Source organism: Physeter macrocephalus, chromosome 8 (assembly GCF_002837175.3).
Source record: "Physeter macrocephalus isolate SW-GA chromosome 8, ASM283717v5, whole genome shotgun sequence".
Lineage (NCBI taxonomy): Eukaryota > Metazoa > Chordata > Mammalia > Artiodactyla > Physeteridae > Physeter > Physeter macrocephalus.
The window spans coordinates 13,938,051-13,950,810 of record NC_041221.1 but is presented as its reverse complement, the minus strand read 5'-3'; the positions used below and the strand labels follow the sequence as shown (position 1 = coordinate 13,950,810).

General features: G+C 59.2%; 1 protein-coding gene across 1 annotated transcript in view; it reads left to right on the top strand.

The window, feature by feature from the left end:
* Nucleotides 1–552: 552 nt before the first annotated feature.
* Nucleotides 553–12,760, top strand: part of DNMT3L (DNA methyltransferase 3 like) — a 14,846-nt gene continuing 2,638 nt past the window's right edge. Inside the window, exons 1-9 of the mRNA XM_007128437.3 lie at nucleotides 553–766; nucleotides 1,094–1,138; nucleotides 1,836–1,915; nucleotides 1,991–2,103; nucleotides 2,902–3,073; nucleotides 5,552–5,639; nucleotides 6,742–6,830; nucleotides 9,044–9,119; nucleotides 9,598–9,737. Coding sequence (XP_007128499.1) covers nucleotides 661–766; nucleotides 1,094–1,138; nucleotides 1,836–1,915; nucleotides 1,991–2,103; nucleotides 2,902–3,073; nucleotides 5,552–5,639; nucleotides 6,742–6,830; nucleotides 9,044–9,119; nucleotides 9,598–9,737 — 909 coding nt within the window. The 5' untranslated portion in view covers nucleotides 553–660. The remainder of the gene's footprint in view (nucleotides 767–1,093; nucleotides 1,139–1,835; nucleotides 1,916–1,990; nucleotides 2,104–2,901; nucleotides 3,074–5,551; nucleotides 5,640–6,741; nucleotides 6,831–9,043; nucleotides 9,120–9,597; nucleotides 9,738–12,760) is intronic.

Sequence of the window (12,760 nt, the reverse complement as noted above, 5' to 3'; positions counted from 1 at the left end):
CCCTTCCCCCGCCCCAGCACGTCACGTCACCCTTCGCAACCCCCGCGCCCAGCGGGCCCAGCACCCCGGGTTCCTGCTGGTTTCTGGAAGGCCCCTTCCCAGGTCCCATGGCCCTCTCCTCCCCGGGAACCCTGAGCCTGGAAACCCTGGAGGGCTCGGACCCTGACCCAGCCCCGCTGCTGGATGGGGAGCCGTGGCCCCCGCCCTGTGAAATCAGTGAGGCCCTTTCTCCTTCTCCATAGCCCCCCTGCCTTTGAGGGTCGGGTGGGAGAGACCACAGGCTGGGGTCTGGGGGACAGTGGGGCGGCAGGAGCATGGGGGTGGCTGAGGGGTGCATAGCTAGGGAGGACACAGAAGGAGGCAGGGGCCGTGGTGGACCCTGGGCCCTTCGAGGCGCCCTGCCCTACCATTTGAGGGGAGAAGCGGCCCACCTGACCGCGCCCGCCGAGCCCCCTCTCGAGGTTGGCACTCCCCACCGGTCTTCCTGCCCCTTGACCCTGGGGGTCGAGAGGGGTGAGTGTCATGGTGGGAGATGGGTAGGGGCCGGGCTGGGGGGGTCTGCTCAGTCCCCGTGCTGGGGGTCTGGGGCTCCAAGACGGAGGCCGATGGGACACTTTCTCCCGGGCTGCTGCCCACCCTGTGTCCTGGTTTGGTGTCCCCATGGCCACTGCTGCAGTCCTGGACCCGGAAGCAGAGCACAGCATGGACGCCATCCTGGTGGGCTCCAGCGAGCCGTCATCCCCACCGTCACCCAGGCTCCGCAGAGGTGAGGGCTCGTTCAGGTACTGGATCCATCACTTGGGGTGCTGAGCCCAGGCCTGGGCAGTGTCTAGGGTTCCCGGCTTCTGGAATACTCCCACATCACTCAGGAGCAGGAGGGCCCCACTCAAAGCCTCCCCCACCCCACCCCACCCCACCAGCTCAGATGTGTAACATGTCACCGTGAAAGGCGGAGGGGATGGGGGGGCACGGTGCTGGTCCTCTGGTTCCTGTGACTTCGGAAGTCCTTCACCAAGGACTTGTGAGGCTCATCTCTTGAGGTGTCTAAATTAGGAGACAGGCAGAGGAAGGGGCTACTTATTTTCTTTTCCAGGTCTTATTGCATATGAAGTCAAGGTTAAGCAGCGAGACATAGAAGGTGAGCATTGCACACCGGCCCAGGTGAAGGGATGTCCGCCAGCTGAGGAAAGACTTGCAGCCTCACTCACTGTCCATCCGTGGAAGAGGGCAGTGGAGGCCGCTGGTGCCCAGCTCGTATCCCCTCCGCCTGCCACAAGGACCCTGACACTTCATGTGAAGCGTATACTTCAGTGTCTTTTAGTGTAATCACAGATATGTGTACCCATTGGTACAATCTAATTTTAGGGCATTTTCGTCATCCACAAAAGAAACTGGTACCCATCAACAGCCAGTCCTCCTTCCTCATCTCTCTGCCTCCCCTTTCAACCCTAGGCAACCAAGAATCCACTTTCTTTCTCTTTGGGTTTGCCCATTCTGGATCCCCTGCATTTGCATATGAATTTTAGGATCATCTCAGCAATTTCCAAAAAAAAAAAAGGAAAGAAAGAAAGGAAAAGGCCAGCTGGGATTTTGAGAAGGATCTGGTTTCTCAAAACCAGAGTTGGGGAGGCTCTCCATTTTAACACTATTTAGTCTTCTGATCCATGAACATGGGATGCCCTCCCATCTGTCTGATCATTAATTTCTTTCAATATTAGTTTGTGGTTTTCAGTGTACAGGTCTTGCACTTTTTTTGTTATTGTTAAACTTGTTCCTAAGTCTGTTGCTGTGCCTGACGGCATTGTGACACGTTGCCCTGTGGGTTTTCGCCTCAGACGTGTGTATCTGCTGCGGAAGTTTCCAGGTGCACACGCAGCACCCTCTGTTTGAGGGAGGGATGTGCACTCCGTGCAAGGTAAGCAGAGAGGCATGGGGCGGCTTTGTGGGGGCCTTGGAGCAGAGGAGGCAGCCTGGCTTTGCCCTCACCAAGGACAAGTTCCTGGAGTGCCTCTTCTTGTACGACGAGGACGGGTACCAGTCTCACTGCTCCATATGCTGTGCGGGGGAGACGCTGCTCATCTGCGAGAACCCCGACTGCACTCGGTGAGGCCAGGGGCCCCGGGGGTCCGGGCAAGGGGCGAAGGACCACTGCCCACAAGCCTGGGAAACTCCCATTCTTCTCAGCTCCGCATCCCGGAGTCCAAGGGGGTTCACCCCACAAAAGTATGACTTTCTCCAAAGCTTTCCATTTCCATCTCGAATGTTTCATTTGGTGTATAGCCTTGACCTAGGGGAGGGGGGGTGTCAGAAGATCTGTGCTTGTGATTTTTCTTTCTGTTTTTATCGCCAAGACATAGCTGCTCCCTCCGTGGTTAAGTAGGGCAGTGACAGGAAACCCGGCTGGGGTCAGGCAAGGCGTATGCATTCCCTGCTACATGCCAGCCTGAGCTTCACCCGTGGTCTCCTCCCCTCAGTCCTTCTGGGCCGTCCTCGTATTTACTGCTGTCCCACCCCAAGTCTGCAGGCCGGACCAACCCCGCAGTGGGTGCTGCTGCAGAGATCTTGCCTGGTTTCTCAGGATCTGGAGTTTGGAGGAGGGAACCAGCTGGCTTAGGAGAGTCTTTGAAATCTGTCACTGCCCACAGACCCCCTGCTGTCTTCTGCAGATGGCTGGGTTCCCGTCGCTCTGGGTCCCCAAGAGGGACCCGGCCCCCTTCCCCGGGCCACAGCCTCGCCTCCCGCCCCTGCCAGCTCCATCTTTTCACCTGAGCCCGCGTGTGGTTTCCACCCCTCACTCTGGAGCAAGGAGCAGGCTCTCCTCTGCCTGCAGGACCACCGGGGTTTCACCTGGCGGCCAAGGCAGTGGCAGGCCTGTCGCTGTGGTTCTCTGTTTGACTCCAGGTGCTACTGTTTCCAGTGCTTCGACAGCCTCGTGGGCCCCGGGACCTCGGGGAAAGTGCAGGCCATGAGTAACTGGGTCTGCTTCCTGTGCCTGCCCTTCCCCCGCAGTGGGCTGCTGCAGAGGAGGAAGAAGTGGCGGGGGTGGCTGAAGGCCTTCTGCGACCGGGAGGCGGTGAGGACACAGCGGGTGCTCTGCGGCCCTAACTTGGTTCCTTTCCTCTGGTGACGGGCTGCAAAATGCCCGTCCGCTCCCTTACGCAAAGAAGTCAAGGGTTTTTAAGCAAATGTGCTTTTCCCATCTCCTCTTTGTCCGCTAGATGCTCTGTCTTCTACAAGTCACTTTATTTTTTTTAATTTTTTTCTTTTCTTAAAGTTAATTTATTGATTTTTGGCTGCGTTGGGTCTTCGTTGCAGTGCGTGGGCTTCTCACTGTGGTGGCTTCTCTTGTTGTGGAGCACGGGCTCTAGGCTCATGGGCTTCAGTAGTTGTGGCTCGTGGGCTTCAGAAGTTGTGGCTCGTGGGCTCAGTAGTTGTGGCTCGTGAGCTCAGTAGTTGTGGCTCGCGGCTCTAGAGCGCAGGCTCAGTAGTTGTCTTGCACGGGCTTAGTTGCTCCGCGGCATGTGGGATCTTCCCGGACCAGGACTCGAACCCGTGCTCCCTGTGTGGAGCACGGGCTCTAGGCTCATGGGCTTCAGTAGTTGTGGCTCGTGGGCTTCAGAAGTTGTGGCTCGTGGGCTCAGTAGTTGTGGCTCGTGAGCTCAGTAGTTGTGGCTCGCGGCTCTAGAGCGCAGGCTCAGTAGTTGTCTTGCACGGGCTTAGTTGCTCCGCGGCATGTGGGATCTTCCCGGACCAGGACTCGAACCCGTGCTCCCTGCATTGGCAGGCGGATTCTTAACCACTGCGCCACCAGGGAAGTCCCTCTACAAATCACTTTCGCATGGCAGTTTTGTTTCTTCCAAGCCTGGGAATGAGGCATTTGTAGGACGTAGGAGGGGGGCCCAGCGGAGGTGTGCCTCTAGGTCCAGAAAATGTGAGCAAATGCCCGGGGCAGGGGCTCCTGGTCCAGCCCGGACAGCTGGCACAGACACAGGTCCTCTCCAGGATCAAGGCCGGGAGCCGGGAGCTAGGCAGGAGTATGGGCTCATCATGGTGGGTTGAGCTCTGTCCCCCAAAGATACATCCAAGTCCTAACCCCTGTTACCTGTGAACATGGCCTATTTTGGAAATGGGCTCTTTGCAGACGTAATTTAGTTAAGAATCTTAAGGTAAGGTCATCCTGGATTAGGGTGACATGAAATGCAGTGATTGGTGTCATCTAACAGGAAGGAAGGGGACAGAGTCACACAGAGGGAGGGTGGCCACGTGATGGGGAGGGCTGGGTGCTCACCGGGGCGGCCTGGGGTCTCAGGCTCTCTCCCCTGTGGCACGTGTCCAGGCTGCTTCTGGAGAGTCTCCACACACGGCATTGCTGGGCCACCACGGGGGCACGTGGTAGCCCCACCACCCTGCACTCCCTGAAACCAGATGGGAGCAGGTGCCTTTACGGTGCCTTTCGGAACAAGGTGCCTGCACTCCCCGTAGAGCCTTCTGTAGGTCCGCTGAGCCGCAGAAACCCTCCCTCTCAGTGCAGAAAGACCCCGTGCTGGTTTCTCATGAAGGGAGGAGGGATGGATGCTCAGAGCTGGTATTACTGCCACTGGAGCCGGAGCACAGCGGGAAGGAGGCAGTGCTACTGAGGCTGCCGCGGGACGTGTGTCCCCAGGGGTCCCTCAGGGCTGTGCCTGCGCCGGTCCCCACGCCTCCTCTGGGCAGCCTGCCCTCCCCCACACTCGCCCGCGGCTTCACTCGCAGCCCACGTCGGGCGCCGTCCACCTGCTCCAGCCCTGGGCAGGCCCTTCCCCCGGGGCCCCACGGTCTCCTGGGACCCCCCCCGCCCCCGCCCCCAGGCCGTGCCCCCGCCTAGGCCTGGAATCACATCGGCAGTTCGCGGGAGGCCAGTCACTCCCAAGTGCGACCTCCTGGGGGACAGGGGCGCTGGGGTGCTTGTTTCATGAATGGATCCATCGGGTCTCTGCCGCCGGGGGCCCTGCGGGGGAGGGCGGGTGCTACCCGAGACCTTCCTGGTTCCTTGTCCTCAGCCCGGCTCCTTCATGGCAGGGCTCAGGGGCCGGCTCAGGCCTGGGAGACGCCGACACCGGTCGCCTTCAGGGGTGCTGTGTGGCTTGAGGCCCACGCTCAGAGCCGCAGAGGGGATGGAGAGGGGCCGGGGGAACTCCATGGCCCTGGGTATTCAGAATCCCCCAGGTCTGAGACTCTTCCCAAGAAAAGCAAGGGAAGTGATTTCCCTCGGGATAGAATTATCTTCTTCCACAATCAGGAAAGTGCCCTTGCACCTGCCTTTCCTTTGCCAGAGATGGCCCAGGTTGAGGGCTTGGTGTGGAGGGCAGAAGCCCTCGTCCTGGGGGATGGGTGGGGTCTCACGGAGGCCTGGGGGTCCGTGCAGTCATGGCGGGGCCAGCCGCCTCGGCAGGTGTGTCATCATTCATCAGGGGAAAAGCTTCTGCGGAGCCAGAAAGAATTTTTCTTGTCACTCATGGGCTCTACAACCAAGCAGTCATCAGAACATCCTTTTTTTAAAAAAAATAAATAGGAGAGTCCCCTTGAGATGTACAAAACTGTGCCTGTGTGGAAGAGAGAGCCCGTCCGGGTGCTGTCCCTTTTTGGGGACATCAAGAAAGGTGGGTGCAGTGATGTCTGAGGACTGACAATGGAAGATGGGTCTGCCTGGAGCGAGACTCAAGGGGGACCCGGGGAGTGGGCGGTGGGTGGGGTCGAAATATCTCCTATGTTGCACTGGCTGCATGTTTGAGGCTGGGGACCTGAGGGTTATTTTCAGGAGGGGAGGGTTGCAGGAGCACCTGGGGCTCCTTCCTTCAGCAGGGATGCCTTGGAAAGAAAATTCACGTGGCAAGACGGTGGGTGTGAAATGCTGCAGTGAGGGCCACGCGGCCCAGGCCCTCTGCCTAGGACAGCCCTGCCCACGGCCACCAAACCTCAGACACCTCCACATACCTGGCCACGTTATAGGGCTGCGCCACCCCTCGCAGGGCTCCCTGCACCCTCCCTCTCTACCCAAGTCTCCCCGGTTGCCCAGGCTGGTCACGTGCTGCATTCCAGCCTTGCCTGGCTGTCTTGGCCCCTCTGTACCCTGAGCAGACCCCACCTGCTGGTGCCTTTGGAAATCCTATGGATCCTCCTGGGCCCGGCAGATGTAAGAAGAGTCCATGAAAATACTCCTTGTCTCTGGCCAAATGGAACGGGGGCGGGGGGGCATCCACCCCGCTTCTGGCACTACGCCCCGTGTCTTGCGTAGTGTGGTCACGGTGGCCTCACGCACACCCGTGTTAGGGACCTGGGGGCTGAGACGCACACAGAGGGCGCAGCTTTCCCCTGAGGGAAGCCCATGGCCTCCCAGCCTTCGAGTCCCTGCCCGGACGACGCATCCTTAGCTCAGTTCGTTAAGATTCTTTCTGGGCTGGTTGTCCCAGGCTGCAAACTCCCCCGCAAACCAGCCGTTGCACACAGCTGGACCCAGTGACATCAGCATGGACTTCCACCACCCAGTGGTTTCCTAACCCAGAGAGCGACATTGCAGCCAGGAGGGCCTGGTTTTGCAACAAATGGCTTGACTTTCTGAAGTCAGTTCTCAGTGGAGGTCGCCTGCTCGCCCCTGTCATGCGGTTGAAAAGATAAAGTCTGCTTGCTAACGGCAGCCCTTTAGCTCCACGTGGGGTCAAAAACCAGCGTCAGCGCTGCGTGTCCCCTTTGTTCCCCACCCAGAGCTGAGGAGTTTGGGCTTTTTGGAATATGGTTCGGAGCCAGGAAAACTGAAGCATTTGGATGATGTCACCGACGTCGTGAGGAGGGACGTAAGTACTGCTGTGCCCCACCAGGCACCGAGGGTGAGAGCAGACTGGGGGGAGGGGGTGCGTGGGGGGTGGGGGACTGGACAGGAGGAGGAGGGGGAGGTGCAGCCCGGGTGCTCTGTCCCCAGCAGGGCCCACCTGGGGGTGTTGGCCCCCCGGGGTGGGAGAGCTGAGAGGCGTGTCCGTAGCCCCCCACTGCCCACCGCCCAGAGGAGAAGCGTTGGCCAAACCCCCTGCGCGACTGCTTGCAATCCGAGGGGCCTACCCCACCACCTGAGATGTGCCACCCAGGGAGGGCGATTCCTCCCCGCCCCCCCCCAAAATAAAGTGCTGAGTCTTGAACACAACCACCCCTGATTGTTAGAAAACATTCTCCAAGCGCTGTCATGAAACGTTCTGGCTCCCTCGAAGGCTATTTCCTGCTGTCCTGGACGGCGGCCTTGGAGGAAGGGCCTAAAAATGACTCAGCAGCTGGGCCTCGAGCCACCGCGGATGGGAAAGGGCCGGGACGCCTCCTCTGTGGCCTCAGGGCAGGAAGACCTGGTCCGTCACCAGCTCGCCCACACAGCCTCTCACAGGAGAATTAAAGCCCGGCACCCCCAGAGCCCGACAGCCACGGGCACGGCGTCGGAGGGGCCGGAGCACTGGCCACAGGAGGTGGCAGCAAGGAAGCTGCCAAAGTGGGGGGGCCCACTTCACCCCCGGGTGCCGGCAGGGCCTCTCAGCTCTGCTCCCCGTCTGGCCGGGGCACCGTGTCCCAGGGGCCAGCCCTCCTCTCTGGCTGAGACTGCAGACGCCCCCCTCCTCCGTCGCCCTGGCGTCTGCCCTGCCCCGAAGCCCAGGACAGCTCTCTTCTTGGCCCTCGGGCCCCTTCGGACGTCCCACCAGGAAGCGTTTCTGGAGCCTGTGCCCACCCGCACCCTCGTCCCAGGCCCCCCAGGGCGGGGTCCTCCCTCCCAGGGCAGGACGGTCAAGGGGGGACCGGAGAGTGACGCGAGCCCTCCCCAAGTAGCAGAGCCGCAAGAACAGATCAGACATGGAGGGGCTCTCGCTGGCGCAGCCGAGGCTCTAGACGCCCCCTCCCGTAATGAGCTTTCGCGTCTCAGGGGTGACGGTGGCTCACGTGTGCCATCATCACTCGGTTCCCCAACGACCAGTCCTGGCTTCACTTCTTTATTGCGAGGCCTGTAGAATGGGCTTTCCCACCGTGCAGCCCACCCTAGAGATGGGGGTGTCCGGCTTCCACGTCTACACAGCCACACCTGGCTGCGGGTTTCGGGGGATTTAAAGTGCACACTGGCGGGTTCTCGGGGACAGCGGGGTGTTCCCTCTAAGACCTGGCTTCCTTCACGACCTTTCCTGGGGTCATTTCAGCAGCCACCTTCGTGTAGTGTTGGGATGCGGGTCCCGGGCCCCCAGGCCACGCTCCCCTCCTCCAGCCCCCGTGTCCCCTCCCTGTCCAGACCCGCTGCTGTACTTGCGCCAGTGAGCAGGCTTCCCTGGAGCCCGGTGCCCAGTTGCCACCAGGAGCGCGCCCGGGTCAGGGTCAGAGCTGACTGCAGCAGGCACGTGAGGTCAGGGGCACGTGAGGCCGGAGGCTAACGTCAAGTGACTTGGGGAGGGTCCAGGGAAGCTGTCTGCTCTGGACCGGCTGCCGTCAGAAAGCCAGGGATCAGTGTTTGGGTCTCTCTATTGTTTTTCCAGAAGAGTGAGACGGGCTAGAGTCTCTAACCGGGTCCCTCAGTCACCTGGGCTCCTCATGGGGGAAGGGAATCCTCAGCGTCTCAGCTCAGGTGGGACTGGAGGGCCCGGACGGGGCTGGGGGGCGGCGCTACAGCAGGGGCAGCTCGCGCTCGCCGGGAAGGCTGCCTGCCGCCCCGGCGACCCATCAGGGCCTCCACCTGCATTTCCCAGCAACACACAGACTCCGCCTGAAGCCTTGGGCGCCCCGCGTCACCCTCCCTGGAGGGTCTGTAAGGGCCACGCCCGGCACAAAGGAATCACCGCGCTCGGGTTCCCAGGGCTCTGCCGAGGGCCGGCCTCCCCGAGATGATAGAGAAAGCGGGGCTCCCTGCACCCCCTGAACCAAGGGGCGGGTCTGACCGCGCCCCGACCCCTTCCATGAGGGTCAGCCTGAATCACACGGTTAGACAGAAAAGGTGCCCGGCCCCGGGGGGAGCTCTCTGCCCTCCTGAGCCGCCCGCGTTCCCCTGCAGGTGGAAGAATGGGGCCCCTTCGACCTCGCCTACGGCTCCACGCCCCCGCGGGGCCACGCCTGCGACCATCCCCCAGGTAAGAGGCCGTGGGATCTGCTCAGACTCCAGAGCCTTCTGTCTGCCACGCCCTCCCACGCACCCCAGCCCTCCTCAGGGAGGGCAGGAATTGCAAACTGTCTGCGTTCTTAAAAAAAAACAGCTTTATTGGGGTATCAGAGACATACGTCAATTGTCCGTATTCAGTGAGTACAGCGTGGTGGGTTTTGAAGTGCGTACCCTGTGAGCCATCACCACAACCAAGACAGCCAGTGGGTCCGTCACCCCAGGGCGGCCTGGCGCCCCTCCCACCCTGTCCGCAGGGCTGTGTGTCCCTGCGGGGCACGGCCCAGCCTCCCGCACCTGCGTTGTCTCTACCGGCCCACCTGTGCCCTCGAGGCTGCGGGAAGCAGGGCTGCTCTGGGGAGCAGGCGGCCCCGCCCCCACCAGAGCCCCGCCCTTGCGTCCCAGGGCCCTCCAGGCAGAGCCCAGACCCACCTGATCGCTCCCCACCGCAGCGTGGTACCTGTACCAGTTCCACCGCATCCTGCAGTACGCGAGGCCCCGGCCAGGCAGCCCCCAGCCCTTCTTCTGGATGTTCGTGGACAACCTGGTGCTGACCGAGGATGACCGCGTCGTGGCCACTCGCTTTCTGGAGGTGGGTGCGGGCCGCGGCCTCCCCGAGGGACACTTGGGGCCCCTGGGGGGCACCGCTTAGGGCCCGGTCCCGAGGCCTGGGTTTTCCGAGTTCACAGGGCCCGCGAGGGCCGTCTGTCTCACCACTGAGGTCTGAGCAGTGCCTTTGCACCGCTCGGGGTTAAAGATCCCGCCACCTCGGGTCACGTCCTTCTCCTCCCCGCCACCCCATCTGTGTGCGCGCACGCTCACACGTGCACACGCTCGTACACCGCAACGCGCGGCGCGTCGGTCAGTTACACACACACACACTCAAACCCATCCTGGGGCCCCGACAGCCTTGCTGTTTCTGTCCTCAGGCCCAAGTCCTGACCATGAGAGCAGCCACGTTGGGACTCAGTGACCGGTTTGTCCAGGGCTGACCTGGCGCGTCCCTCCCAGCTGACCCCCGCACAGGGCAGCCCCAGGCCAGGCCCGGGGCCCCCGCAGTGAAAGTCTCCCGGCTTCCCCACCCTGCTGTCCCCACCGCACTTGTCTTCGGGTCCTTGGCCACCCCCAGGACGTCTTCACAAACCTACACGTCTGCCCGCCCCGCTGCCCTGCGTCGGGCTTTTTTCACTTAACCGTCACCTTGGAAATCGTTCTGTTGGAAAAGTACCTTTCTCACTCTTTGTTTTGACGTACGTGTTTTGTTTTGTGCAGTTTTACTTTGTATGGATGTGAAAAATGCCTTTAACCTGTTCCCGGGAACAGATAGTTGGGCTGTTTGCAATCTCTTGCTCTTACGAACAGTGCTATGAGGAGGGGACGTGAGTGGGGACATCCGCGGGGTGGATTTCGGAAGTGAGCCTGCGGGGTCCGCGCGCCGTTTTCAGGGATGCTGCCACTGCCCCGGGAGGGTGTCCGCGCAGACCCCGCGGCGGCCGAGCTGCCGTTCCCCTCACCTGCCCACGGGGTGTCCCCGGCTCTCCGCGCTCCCTCGCCTTGGCTCCCAAATGTCCTGTCTTCTTCCCTCCTATGCAGTTGGGATTTTCCATTTTGTATCTTACTGGTTTTGTATCTTACTGGTTGGATTCGAGAAACTATTGATCTCTCTACATTAATTTGGCTTCTGCTGCCCTCTTGGATTACCTTGTGGATGACAGTGGTTTATAGTTGATTCGATTAGACCTTCTAGGTGTTTGAGCAGATTATCTGCAAGTCATGATAGTTTTTTCTTTCTAATTTTGTACCTCAGACACGTTTCTCTTGTCTCACGCTGAATCACAGTAGTGATGGGACAAGCCTGCCTGGTTCCTGACTTTCACGTAAATGTTTCCAGTGTTTCTCTACTAAGCTGATACCGACTTTGAGGTTGAGGTTGATGAATTTCACTATGTTAAGGAAATTTCCAGAAGTTTCCCTTGATTTCTATTCTTTGAGCCATTTTATCAAGAATAATTGTTGGATTCTGTCAAATGTTCTTTTTTACGTCTATGGAGATAATTAAATTCCTTCTTTAGATCTATTAATAGGATATAATATACTAATAGATTTCCTAATAGTGATCCGTCCTTGCATTCCTGGAAAAATACCCACTTAGTCGCGGTGTATGGCCGTTTTGACGGATTGCTTGAAATCTGGTGAACTACATTTCCTGTAGGATTTTTTGCTTTGACAAGCATGAGAGAGGTGGGTGTGTGAGGTTTCCTCGTTTTGTGCTATTTTTATTGGGTTGGGATGTCAATGTTAAGTTTGCTTCATAAAAGTATTTTAAAACTTGACAGACTTTTCCTGTGCAATTGCCGGGACTGCTTGTTGTTGCCATTGTTTTAAAACGGGAGCAACTCTTCTGTGGGCACTCATCTGTTAAGATTTTCAGTCTTTTCTGAGATCAGTTTGGTAAGTTATGCTTTCCCGGAATGTCACCCATTCAATTACAGTTTAAAAATCATTTTCATAGGGTTGAGCAAAGTGGCCTCACGGTTCTCTTACTTTCTTCCGCATCCGTGGTTATTTCTCCTTTTTAGGAAGCCTGGAATTTTTAAATACTGACAGGTCATCACATATCAGCGGTCATGATGAGGCTTGTAAGGGGACCTGTTTACTGAAAAATCTATGAATAGTAACCATGAGTCCAGACAAAAAGCACAGTCTCCAAACCTGGGTGCCAGACGTCAGCAAACTTGGAGGACAGCAAGGATTCTGACTCTTGATCGTCTTGTGAGCACATTTGGTAGAACAGAACTGGTCCCAAATCAGAAGTAGAGGCAAAAAAGAGACCTTCCCACGTGTCCCGTCACTGCCCCCATCTTGCTGTGGAACCCCATTCCTGCTGGTGGCAGGCAATAGCTAGACGTGCCCAGTACAGGACTGTCTCTTCCTGCCCTGTGCCTGATGGTACATCCAGGTGTGAGCTCTCCTCCCGGCCAGGTGTCTGGACACGGGAGGAGACTGATGTGTCCAGAGATGGTCAGACTTGGGAACGGTCCACGTGGGCCTTTCTGCACGCCCCACCACTCCCAGTCCGGAGACGTAGAGTGCAGGCACCTGGCTGGGTGTCGGGGACTGGATGACCTCCCTCCTGCCACGACTCCCCCCAGCCCCTCCTTCCCTGACCTTCCGGTGCTTTCTAGGGAGACTGCGGCCCCAGGATCCGGCCACTCCCTTGGCTCCTGTGGGCATCGTGAAGCATCGGCCCTTTAGGAAACACTGCTGTCTGCCCACAAAGCCTCTTATCTGCCTGAGATGACATATCTCTTGGCTCAAAGAGCAAGGACTTCTATGTCCTTCATGGGAATCCACCTCTGCTGTGGAGCAGGCGGGGAGTCCCTGGGCCAGATGACCTGTGGGAATGAAAATAATCTACCAGTTAAAAGGTCTAAAATAATATCTCGGGGGCTTCCCTGGTGGCGCAGTGGTTGAGAGTCCGCCCGCCGATGCAGGGGACGCGGGTTCGTGCCCCGGTCTGGGAAGATCCCATATGCCGCGGAGCGGCTGGGCCCGTGAGCCATGGCCGCTGAGCCTGCGCGTCCGGAGCCTGTGCTCCGCAACGGGAGAGGCCGC